Here is a 12973-nt window from a genome sequence, read left to right on the forward strand (position 1 = left end):
GGCTTCCTAGTCCAAAAATCACAAGGTGTTCAAGAGCATAGTAGCTTCAAAGACAAAATTTCCGTTTTCAGCATGAATCTGATCCTCTATCACCATCATTTCATCTACTATCTCTAAGAGAACTGCCTAAGAAATTAATTCTGCTGTTTCATATTCGCAATTGAAGAACTTACAGTTTTAAGAGCTGCTGAAAACCAAAGTGTCTCAAGAGGAGACGTATGTTGCTCATGTTTGGGTCGAGTTGGGGAGGGAAGTCACGCTACCGTAGGAATTGCTACTTCCTCCACAGTTACATCATTGTGCATTTCATTGGCTTGCGTGAAGGCAATTTTTAATCAACTGTGCTCCATGGCTGATGGATTAGCCCTGGCTTCAGAAACCCTAGGGACAAATGCTTTTTGAGAACAGCACATCCTATTGATGGGCAAAAGGATATTATAGTCATCATCTTCTCAGGCAACAGTAATTGGGATTTTAATTCTTTTACTGACTACATCTTTACATGCTGCCCCTGTATTTGAGGGAAACAGAATATATAAAAAGATATGAGACTGCTGAAGAGCTTCTATAGAAATCCCATTCCAAACAAAATAAATGGTAGTGTAAAAGGGTTCTTTAACACATGCCTTTGGAGAAGGTGGGGAAAGAAAGGTTTCTCCACAGCGTCTGAAAAATCCTGAGGTGTGACCGCTCCAGTTGCAGTTTAGCAATAGTGATGTGGAGTAACAGCTTTTGCCAAGTCATGTGTTTATCACTGTGAGGAATTTTTATATTATTATGCTAATAAAATTGTTCAGTGCCCTGCATTTATACTGGGAAAAATGTGCCTGCTGGGGAATAATGTGCTTCTTTTCTGTTTGAGTGTCAGCTGGTACTTTTTACTCTGAAAGCTGAAGATGATCATCTAAAAGCCCACAAACGGATGGAGCCTGTTGCTTAGGGTTTCACCCTCTGCTTCCAGCTAATGTTAAAGCAGCTCTTTTTAAACTCTTGCTAAACAATTTCTAATGACTCTGAACTAGGCTTCTGGACTCTACCACAGTGGAAACAAGAGCAAACAAAACCACAGACAATTGGGCAATTAAGAATACAATGTGCAAACGATGTCCATCTTCATACATATCACATATACTAAGGCTGAAAAGAGACATTATCTGTTGACCTTTTGTAAAACACAAGCCAGTGAAGTTCATAAAGCGTTTTTTGCACTGAATCAGATGTTGTTTTTATGCCACAGAATAGTTTCCTGCAAAGCAAAAAACATCCCAGCTTTAATGTTAAAAGTTTAATGGATAGACATCTTGTTAGATTTGGTCTGCCATACCAAATATTTTCTATAGAAATACTTTTTCTCAAATATTTAGAAACCAATCAAGTCACCACCTTATCTTTGATAAGCTAACTAGACTGTCCCTATTACATTTCCCAGAGCAAAGGAGGTATTTGTTCACTCAGGAGTTCTTTCATGTCTTTTCTCAATCCTTTCCTATTTTTCTTAATTCTTTCTTACATCTGTAAAAAATGCAATATACTAGTAATCATTTAACTACTGCTATACCCAAAGGAAACACACTGCCTATAACCTTTAATCAGTGCTACCAGAATTATAGTCCAAGAATTGCATTGGTCTAATTAGCAAAAGCATCAGATTCATGTTCAATTCATTTTCTATCGTGATCCTTAAATGCTTTTCAGATTTGCTAATTCATTGAATATATGTTTCCACTGTGCAAATGTGACCTTTCTTCCTCACTTTAAAGTCTAAAAAAATGCATGCTGTTCAACTGTAATGATTTACAAGGCAATCAAGAGGATTCTCAACATTATTATTTATTATCAATAAATTTAATCAAGAAGGTTTTTATACTTTTCAAAATGTATTTACAGAGATATTGAATGAAGAGTGGTCAAATCGCATCCTCAAGGAAACAGCAAAAATACATACTGTGGATGGTGAACCCTATGCCTTTGCAGATCTAATAATTTGTCATTTTTAATCCACTTAAAATTGGCTGCATTTCTTTGGCATGGTCCTGCTTTTAAGTCAAGCATTCTATACTGTAAATGAAATCACTTACAGAATTCTATATATGTATCAACAGATACCTTTAATGACAAACCTTTCAGCTTCAAGAAAAGCTATTATCAAACATGTTTGACAAAACGATGTTCTGTATCAGTTGATTGATATGAGACACGCTGTCTTCAATTCCTTATTGATCACACCTGGCATTGGCTTTTCTCTATGCAATATAGACTCACTATTGCCATTCTATTGACTCTTTTTAAATATATCCACTGCCTGACATCAAACGAATTTAAAATGTCTTGTTTTCAAAAAGGTAAATATACCACAGTTTTCCAAGATTTGTTGAAGATGAAACATGAGGGAAAGTTCTCAGCTTTAAAAACAACCTAGGTGCAATTTACTGCTCTACCCCAAATATTTTAAAATGTTTAATTTTAGCAGCTACTCTTTTATGTCACCACAAGTGATAGAACTATTTTTATTATTGTAAACTGTGAAAATAGCATGCAGCCTCCTCCCAGTCCAAACCCAGCAATTTTCTAATTCTGGCATTCTGGCATCCGTATTTACATCCCACCATTCCTAAATAATTGCCAGGTTTTTGCCATGATTTTTATTTGTGTATAATAAGTAACATCAACTTTTGCTTTCCTACCTGGAACTGTATTTACACTGCTTTTCACCACTGTATTCTTCCTGCAACTTAGGGAAGTATACATCAACAAATTGTCCTAGTATCAGACAGGAATTGTTGAAGAACTACAAATGTGTTATACATGCAGTATAATGCATAAAATCACTGCACATGCAGCCTATTAACTTACAGACGTAATATATCAAAGAAAATAAAGAAGCAGAGTCATTTAATAATTCTTGACTTTTGTTTTTCCACTGAGCTTCAAAACTTCACCACTAGATCCATGACAACCTGCCTTAGGAAGATCTGTTACTCCTATCACTGAGCATTTTGTGACTTTCCCATCCTGCTAGTGAGCAATACTGAAATAGCAGTATTGGTCCTGTACAGGTGCAGCATGCAAGAAAAGTTGCTTAAGATCATAAAGGAATTCTGTAGCAGAACAATAATGTGAGCTGAGCCTTTTCATGTCCTGGCTGCAAACAAGACACTCTCTCACTGTATACAAAATGAGCCAAAACAGTATGCTGTAGTCCAGCAGTGGGACGGGTTGTGAGGGGACAGGAGAAGAGAAGAACTCGTCAAGGAATGGTTATTTCAGAGGTCTGGGGAAGCTTGATTTTTGTATAAAGCATTCACTTTACAAGCATTACGTGAGTGTAGTTTGAATAAGAATATTCATTTCTATTACTTGCAAGTAATTTTCTGTGACTGAAGAATTGTGTTTTCTTCATGAGCAATTATCACCTCTCGAAAAGAAAAACTATTTCTAAGGTTGCCATTTTCAAATTCCTGCAATGCTTCAGTTTGTCATTATCTCACAGAAAAAAAAATGCACAGGATTTGATACTTTGACATGTCTTTATGTCAACATGGCACCCAGGAGAATCTCTGCCTGAAACAACAACAACAAAAAAAATACAAACCTTTGTCCTGTGCCCAGAACTCTACTGAGGGACCAACCCCACATGCCCACACCGAAATCAGTGAGGTGTCCTATCTGACAACCACAAGCCTGAAGCCTGGTAAGGCAAATTATTCTTTAGCTATGGGGCATGAAACAAAAAAATTGTAAGCCAAAACCTACTCAAAACACACCCAAAAGCACTACTCATTGTCTTTTACAAATCTCAGTCAAATAAAACCACTTGGTGTCCCTGATTGCTTTATAAGGCCGAAAAAGAGGAGTCACTAAAAAATAGTTCCACCAAGTACAAAACATTACTTATACTGTTTAGAAATCACACCAAGAAAATCTTAAGTAAACAATACTTTTTCTTTTCCCCAAATAAGCCCTCTAACATTGAAATTGAAACACCTACCACCATTTTCTTCTCCATTATTATTGTTTGTCTCAGCCATTTCAGGGGTATCTAACTCAGATTCACATCCTAAATCCAATGTTCCATCAGTAGGGCATGTTGATTCTTCTTTCTACAGTTAAAAAAGAAAAAGAAAACTAAAATTAACATGAAAAAAAATCAATCATGATCCTGCTGCATCTCCGAAAATAGATTACTGCAGTGTACTGTCATGCTTAACATTTCAAAAAACAGAATAAAATAAAATGTGCTTGTGAGTTACTTCAGAGAAAGACATAAAAACAGACCTTCATGAAACAACTTGAAAAGCAAAAGCAAAAAATCTATTTTGTGAAGTCATAATACACTCTTTTTTTAAAAAAGTCAAAATAAAATGCAAGATCTTCCACTTTTTTTTTTAAACAGAAACAGACTTGTTTGGCTGTTAAAAATCCTAGTTTTCCAGCTGAGTGTCCACAACGCTTCAGCAAAACACAAATCCTTTAATGTTTCTTTTCTGCCTTTGCCTGTTTCCTGAATTCAAATAGCTGAAGCAACCTGGAGCTCACAAGCATGGGAGTGATTGTGAGTACCTGGATTTGTGCCAAGAATATCTCCCGATTTAAAGAAAAACAGCAGCATTTGTCTTAGTAAATTAGGAAATAGAGCTTCTGAAAACTATTAATTCAACCTCAGGTGCAGAATTTTTAGTAATCAGGAGCAGGAAAATCTATATAGTTTTTTAAAAGGCTTTTTAAACCTTTACATCAAGTAAGTTTGTACTAAATTACAAAAGATCCTTCCCCCAGCCCAAAATTTTAATTGACTGCATTTAGACTGCCAAACATATAATCTCACTTTGTTTCTCACCTCTGCCTCACATTCCTCCAGTCCTGTTGTGAAGCCCCTCGAAGTTTGATCATGTACAGCAAGAAAAAATTTCCACCCCAGAAACCATCATACACATACCAAAAAAGAAAAATAAAGAGGAATAGAAATAGCATAAAGGTAAAACTTCTATCACTATTATTATATTCCTTCTCAAAAGCAACGATGCAACCTGTAAATTAAAAGCTGTTTTATACTAGACTTGCAAATAATTTAGCACTATTCAAAAATCAAACATTAATACAATTACTTAATGAGAAAGTCAGTGATTCTCTTGAGCTCACTGCTCATAAAACAAAGGCCCTTCTGTGAACAACTCTGAAAAAGCAGCATTTTAGCTAAGCTACATGTTTTTTATACCATATGCCACATTCAAGAACAAGTATATGCTTTCTAGGATAAAACATTCAATGTTTACTTACATTATAGATCCTTTTAAAAGACATCTGAAAGCAGTTAGAAGGACTATCAGGTCATTTCCTCCCCAAAGAATCTAATCTGTTTACCTTTATATCTATTGAGACGTTCATAAAATGGATTAATAGCGCTATGTACTTTCCATATATAAAATTTAAACTTACTTTGAGAGCGTAGAGTCCCGACTTCCCAGGGATTTTGAAGAATGTTCCATCACCTACACGAGTGTTAGTATGAAGCATTGCATTCAGGCAAGCTAATGGAGAGGTTCCACTGAAAAATAAAATTGTGCAGTCCAAGATTGAGTGCCTCTTGTAAAACTATTCCCTCGGTCTATTTTTTTCAAAACTCATGCTTGCCTGGCTTTTTTTTGCCCTCTTTTTTTTTTTTTTTTTTTTTTTTTTAAATTCTCTCAACCCTGAAAACATCTACATTACAATAACAGGCCAGTTTCAAACTTAATCATATGCATCTGTCCCCTAGGCTCGAGGCAAAAAGTCTGTGAATTATAATTATGCTTTTCTTCATATAGCAACCAGCTCCACATTCTAAGAGAACCAAAGTCCAAATATTTATGTGAAATTACTTTGTAAATAACACCATGAAGCCTCATTTTTAAAATGTTACAGACAATGTGGCTGCTGCACATGAATGATCAAAACAGTACCAAGTTCAAGGGCAGCTGCATCCCATAGGATGAAAGACAACAAAAGAATAATAAAAAGCCCAGAAAGAACACATTTAAAATTAAAAGTGATATATAGTTAAGCCTTCCTCTGGCTTAACATGGTCATCATGTATTACTATACATAAATACAATCACATTTGTACCTCTACAAAGCACTATCTTTTCTAATTAGAGTTGTTTTAGAGATTAAGAGATTGACCTACTCAAGGTAGTAATTGTAATACCACTGTGGAATGAACATTAAGAGATTACTTAAAAAGAAACACAACACATTAAGAGAAAAAGAGTACTTGTACAGAGATGTCTTTGTAATATACATATGTTTACATTAGAAAAAGTAAGCATATGTTTCTACCCTAGCTACACTTACACTACTCTGAAAAGTTGATCTAGGAAATGGTGGGGAAGAAGGTAGTAATAAATTGGTTATTTTCATTTTAATTTAAAAATTAAAGTACAAGATTTATAGATGTACTATCACATCTTTGTCCTCATTTACTGACTAATGTACACGGTGTACTCAGGGACTGAATCTGAAACTGTGCTTCTTCCCTGGGGTCCCTAGCCTGCACGCACGCTTATCTTTAGCCACGTAAATATATTCCACTTGGTTAAGTAGAACAATGCCTGTGCATTAAATTGTTTTGCTAAGTATTTCAGGATTAATTATATACTCAACTATAAGCCAGGAACAGGGCTTCAGAAGTCCATCAGAAACTACTGGGTTTTATTATGCAATATTATAACACAACATCCAATCTTTGTTGAAAATTGCATGACTGATCTTTTTTTAATAAATAAAACTGGACTGAAATAGTCATCTTTCACACGATGATGTTTTCTGTAGATTTCCATGGCTCTGTTACAACAAAATTAAGCTTTACTGTACATGAATTAATTTAATGGCAAGATGGACAGTGTGGTAATTGCTCTTCCGGTAAAAATTAAACTATAAAGTATCCTCAGGACAGGAAGCCCTGTCCAATAAAAATTATTTACTATTGGTCGCCTAATGTATCACATTACTACATCTAAAATCAAAAAGTACAGGTAGAAATGCTGCTTGTTGATAAACATGTCAGATATTTAACAGATATCTATTTTATGAGTATTCTAAATATAATCATAGAATATGAAAATTCTGACAAGTTGTTGCTGCTTCTTTTTTCCCCCTACAAATAAAACTAATTCCACACCTGGTTTTGATATAATACTATAACAGAATACGAAACTAAATATGGTAGTAACACAATGATACTGCTAGCAGTAGCAGAGAAAACATTACCAGATTTCATTGAGTTTAACGATTACTTAAAACAGTTTTGGAATAAGTAGGATACTTCTCTTTACACATTTTCCTTATTGTATTAATGTTTGACAAGCAAAGACACAAAGCATTTAATAGAGCAGTTCTAGTTGCGTAATTTCTTCCATATGTTAACACACATAACGTGAAGCAATTTTGACTCTCAGAGTCTTGGCTCTTTTTAGCGAAACATTATCACAGATTAAGACTTTCTCTACATGATAGAAAGAACATGCTGACTCTGCAGTGGAAGACAAACTCAATAAATCAACAAGAAACAAAACTGTGTGCATGTATGCACGATTTGTATCCTTCTCCTATTCCGATATAGATATTCTGGGCTCCACACTTATTTTTAAATATCAATAACCAATTAAAATGATACAAGACGAATGAACCTAAAACAGAGGATTTGGCAATGTCTTATGACCACTACTGTGCTCACAGCAGATATCTTAATCTTCAAAGTCTAGCCAACTGGCAAGTGGACAATAGAAACTACTCTCTGACTTACAAAGAAATCCGTATCGGCTACTGAGCCAAGAAGTACTTTAACTACTGTTATGCTTGTTTCATACAGATATCTGCAATTCCTAAATAATCTGGCATGCAACCAAAGGGCCATATCCACCCTTCTTGAAAATTGGACTTGGACATGTCTCTAATGAGCACAAAACAAACCACGCATACTGAAGTTGCAAATGAAATAATAATCTGGACCCCGAGGGGTGGCATTTATTTTGAGCTAGCAGCTCAAACTGAAATTTCATGGTGTCCTTTACCACTGCTGTTTTGACCCATATTAACCAACTACTTGCCTATTCTTCTGTCAGCACAGGCACCCTTAAAAGACTGTATCAAAATTCCCAAACGTTACCCAGAAGGGATGCTGGGAATGGTTGCAATACGTGCTATCACAACACATAGGACTGCGGTTAGAAAAGCCAGCAATCAAAGATCCCATGATGCAGACTGATGTCTGAACTGTCATAGAGCAGTTTCTGAGAGATCCACACTACTTATCACATGCTTTCTAAATTCTCCTACAGCCTGAGGACATATTCGTTCTGCTCAGAGCTGCTGGCTGTATTAATACAGCAGCGAAGGACTGCCACATACAAGGCTGAGTATCTTTGAGTGTCAAAAATGGCACAGTTTGACCCAAGTTCTTGAAAAACCAAATCAGTTCAACTTTGATTCAGTTAGGTCAAATTGGATACAATATTATTCTACTTTGTAACGTGACATAGGTGAATTTTTAGAGCCATAACATATTTGAAAACAATATGCTGCAAGTTTTGTTGCCATAGTCTACAGGCGAGGAGTATGTTTTACCATTTACAGTCTTCAGATGCAGATTTTCCATGCTATTTATCATCTTTTGGGTGAGATTAGTTTAAACCATTGTGGTATTCTAAAAGTCATTCATACATGGGAGCTGCCCTCTGTAGCAGTATCGTCATAATTTTCTGCTAATATATTTATTTTTTATATATATACATACATACAAGCAGTACACCCACACCCACACTTTCAAATAGATTTTAAAAAAATGAAAAGTTACTTACTTTCTGTAGAGGTGATATGAAGTTGCAACAACCAGCAACATAGGAAAGAGAAAAAAATTACTGATTAGCCTTCCAATAAAGAAGTTGTTACTACAATTTAATAATTTAAAAGACATCAGGCGTTTCAATGTTTCATAAATGCTCTTTCCCAGAATCACTGTAAGTTGGTAGTATTCAGCGCATCTTTCCAAATATAATAAAAAAACTCCTGTACGTTATCAAAGTAAGTTTCTCACCCCAACCTCCCCAGTCAAAAAATATCTCCAATATTTTGTGATTCTGGGCTCCCTCTACTGGTCATGCAGCCGGAGTTACCTAAATTGAAATGCCGGACGACAGTCTCTACACACAAAGCTCTGCAAAAACATGGAAGGGAAGTACAGATTTCAGTTACCTTCTACTCTGCCTGCCTCGCTTCCCAAAACCCTACAAAAATCTGTAAAAAAACCAGTAAAAATACTATATATTTTTTATTGTAAACTTATCTAACGCACAGTTTTGTCAGAAAAACACTGAAAACTTCTATGGTTATGCTTTTAATTTTAACTTTAACGGTCTTTGCTAGACTGCTTGCCAAGAGAAAAAAATTATGACCTTGGCAAAAAAAAAGTTTTAAATATGGAAAATAAATTGACTAAAGCCAACCTGTCCAGACAATATAGTGTGGCAGACAGTGGAAGTTTCCTGATGCTCTGCAGACAAGGCACCTCGGGTCCCGCAGCAGGCAGCATTTCAGACACTCAGCCCCCCTGCACACAGTGTGGCCCCCTCCCAGAGCTTACAAGGGTTGCTCATGTGTTCCCAAATTGAGCAGCAACTGCTGTAAAGGAGCACTTAGCTACTGTAAATGAGCTGAACATTTATTTGTTTGAAATGATGTGCTCATTTTATACAGCTCCACAAAGAGTGACAAGGGAGCAACAATTTTTACTCACTGCTGGAAACAAAGTAAAACCAAAAGGCTTCAGAACTAATTTCTAGACCTGATATGAAGTCACACACAATAAAGTATGTTTATAATGCATGTAAGTTACACCACTTTTGGAGTACACAAGAGTGATAACAGATAAAGAAAATAAAACTTATGAGGCAAGGTTGAAGAAAACACCTCTGCGTCGTCCAGAAAACAGAAAAGTAAAAGAAGGCATAACAGTAATTTTTCAGAAAAATGTAAAAGGCTGTTGAAGTCAATGGAGATAAATGTTCTTCATGACCACTGGGGAAGAAAAAGAAAGTTCACAGATAGTCTAAAAGTGTGAACGTAGCTGTTGATGTTTTAATCAACACCAGAACAGAGCAGGGAAGTTTGTAAAATGACCTTCAGCAGAAGACCTAATATACACCAGTCCTGGCTGGTACATACACTGGCCAGTGTTAGCATTTGTATTGAATGATCTCTTGAGCATGTGTCCAGCACTGTATCCTATAATTCTTTATCTCATCAATAAATCAAAATTTTGTTTAAGCCTGAGGTTAACAATATATCCTAAGAATACTTTTTCCAACATATACAGTGGCCAGAAATGCTGGAGAATTGACCAGATGTCTAGATGTGCACTGCTTGCTGCAGTGTTTCATAGCGCAATGCATGCAGTACTGGATGCCCAGTGTGATGAAACCAAAGAATAAGCTGTCCCACAATCTTCAAGGAGCCGTGTGCCCATGGTCTTGCTATCATGTGCCAGCAAAACATCCAAACTTGCCTTACAAGATTGTAGCTGTGCCCTAGCTTGGGAGTGACACACAAAAACCACCAAGAACCTAAGCAGCAATACCAAGAGAAGAAGATAGCTGTCCTGTATATCAAGAAGACAGGCAAACTGCCTCTGACTGCTCTAGCACCATTGTTCCCCCACAGCCTTGCCTGACTGAGCTGGCAGTGCTGCAGCAGCCATCAGCACTGGGGCCAAGGCAAGCTCTTCCAGCCCAAGCTCAGGAGGAAGAACCAGGAGAGGTCCAGTGAACAGAAGACTGTAAAAAACCGCAGGTATTTTACTGTATTCAAATGGTACAAGCACAGGATCCTTCCCTTGGCTCAGAGGGAAGTAGAGAGCGCAAAGTAAATGGCTGAAAACTATGCTGATGAGTGCAAGATTTCCTGCCAACCATCCACAAACTTTTCAGCAATAAAAGCTTCAAGTTAGCCTAAGCAAACCAAATCACATGATGATGAAGTCTCCACTGTCTTCCCTGCTTATTTGGTAGATCCCTACTCAGAAAGATGCCAAGCAGTGTATTTGCTTTCTCATCCCATGTTAAATACAGACTACGTGTTCCAGGTAAAATTTCATTCAGAGTCATCCTTCTTTCAATAGACAGCAAATTCATGGACTAAACATGTTAATCCAAACTAAACCAATTTAAATTATCAAACAGAAAACTTTATTTGAACAACCAATTTAAATATTGCTTTTGAATTTTCTTCCATTTATTTTCCTATTGCAAGGCTAATTCATTCATTGATTGAAATGATTAAAATACCCCAATCAGCTAATAAATAGAGCTTTAATGTAATATTACTTTTTGCTAATTGGGAGACTATATATGCATTCAGCAATTATCTAACTTACAAAAATTAATCTAAGACAATTTCTGATGTTAAAATAGCAATGACATCTTATTTACTAAATCATTACAAGTGTACTTGTTTCTGTTAAGTCTTTTTTTGAAAGAAACTGGAATTTGATTTAAAGATTGACTTTAAATGCTGAATGAAAAAACACGATGTGTTGGATATAAAAGGAAAAAATGGAGACCTTTCAAAATATTACATATCCCACATAAATTATTAAATAATAAAAGCATTATCTTTTACTATGTGGGTAGTAGGTAGCTAGGGATCCATCTACTATTTTTATATACAGACTAATAAAACTGCAGAGCTGGTAGATCTCAGCATCTTAAAGTTTTTATTCATTAATTGGAACACGAAAAAAGCATTTTATTTTTCTGAACTTCCAATCGGCTTCTTAATTTTAAAGGAACTACTAATGAGAACTACAGAAAATACTTGATACCTACAGTTGGTGTGACTGTCAGAACTATTTATCTTCTGAAGTCTTAACCACTGAAATAATAAATAAAGTAATAATAAATAAAGGCTTCAGCCTTAAAACAGTTGTTTGCTACAGTTTTACAGGAATTGAAGTGCATACAGGTAGAATATTATTTATACAGTTTGAATAAACTATACTTAAGGTTTATTCCTAATATAAATCCTCCCAATTGCAACTTTAAGCATATTTTAAAGGATTAAAAGATATTTCTTAGAAGAAATAGATATATAAAGTTTATTTTTAATCAATTTTATCCACAGTAGCCAAAATTAACATCAGTTTTGCTCTCATTTGGGCAGCACCCTAAAGAAAATTTTTACATCTCTGGTCCTACTTAGGCTTCTCACATGGCACCTGACTTTCAGCCTCCAAATATCACAAACACAGCTACTGTTCTTGAGCAGAGCGAGTAAGCAAGAAAGCTCACAGCTATCAGGCAACAAGACAGACTAGTACAGCTGCTTTGACCGTAGCCTCAGAGACTGCAAACAAATCCCAGAAGATGACAGGGGAAAAGACCCATTATATGTACTGCTGACACTGCTTCATGGTCAGTCCTCACGTAGATTTTTCTTACTTTTCTAAACCAGATGAAGGCAGAGGCAAGAATATTATCAGTATGATGGAAAAAACAAGGACCAGTACAGACATGCTAAAATGTAACACATCATTCATAGATACCTCCTGTCTGTCTCACAAGCTAGCAGAACTTACCTATCAGCTTTCACTGAAGTTAACCAAAGTAGTAAATCCCAAATACCTAAAGCAGAAGAATGTAGCGATGAACTTGAACCTTGCCCTTTGTAGCTCGTGAGGGAGTTACAAGCAGCTGGAATCACAGTTGACTAAAGTGTCTGATACATCACCAAGAAACCAAATCTTTTCATTGCCCTTCAAATGTGAAATAATGTGAAATACCGGAGAGAATTCACCGTGGATACTAAATTCAAGCCAAGTATCATGAAAAAGTATTTTTTGCATGCCTTAGCAGGAAATCTCATTTACAAACTCACCCAGTTTGGTTTCACATTTTGATTTCACCAAACCGGGAATCAGGGAAGGACTCAAGTGAAGCTGCTTTCA

The 12973-nt window shown here is 36.0% G+C and overlaps 1 protein-coding gene across 1 annotated transcript in view; it reads right to left on the minus strand.

Annotated features, from left to right (window-relative positions):
* The window catches only part of ASXL3 (ASXL transcriptional regulator 3), a 76833-nt gene extending 70891 nt beyond the window's left edge, over nt 1-5942 (minus strand). The window contains exons 1-2 of the mRNA XM_064442779.1: nt 5437-5942; nt 3989-4100 (exon numbers count right to left, since the gene is read on the minus strand). Coding sequence (XP_064298849.1) covers nt 3989-4100; nt 5437-5514 — 190 coding nt within the window. The 5' untranslated portion in view covers nt 5515-5942. The remainder of the gene's footprint in view (nt 1-3988; nt 4101-5436) is intronic.
* Between the last annotated feature and the right edge of the window lie 7031 nt (nt 5943-12973).

The sequence above is a fragment of the Phalacrocorax carbo genome, chromosome 2 (genome assembly GCF_963921805.1).
Source record: "Phalacrocorax carbo chromosome 2, bPhaCar2.1, whole genome shotgun sequence".
In the NCBI taxonomy this organism is placed as follows: Eukaryota; Metazoa; Chordata; class Aves; order Suliformes; family Phalacrocoracidae; genus Phalacrocorax; species Phalacrocorax carbo.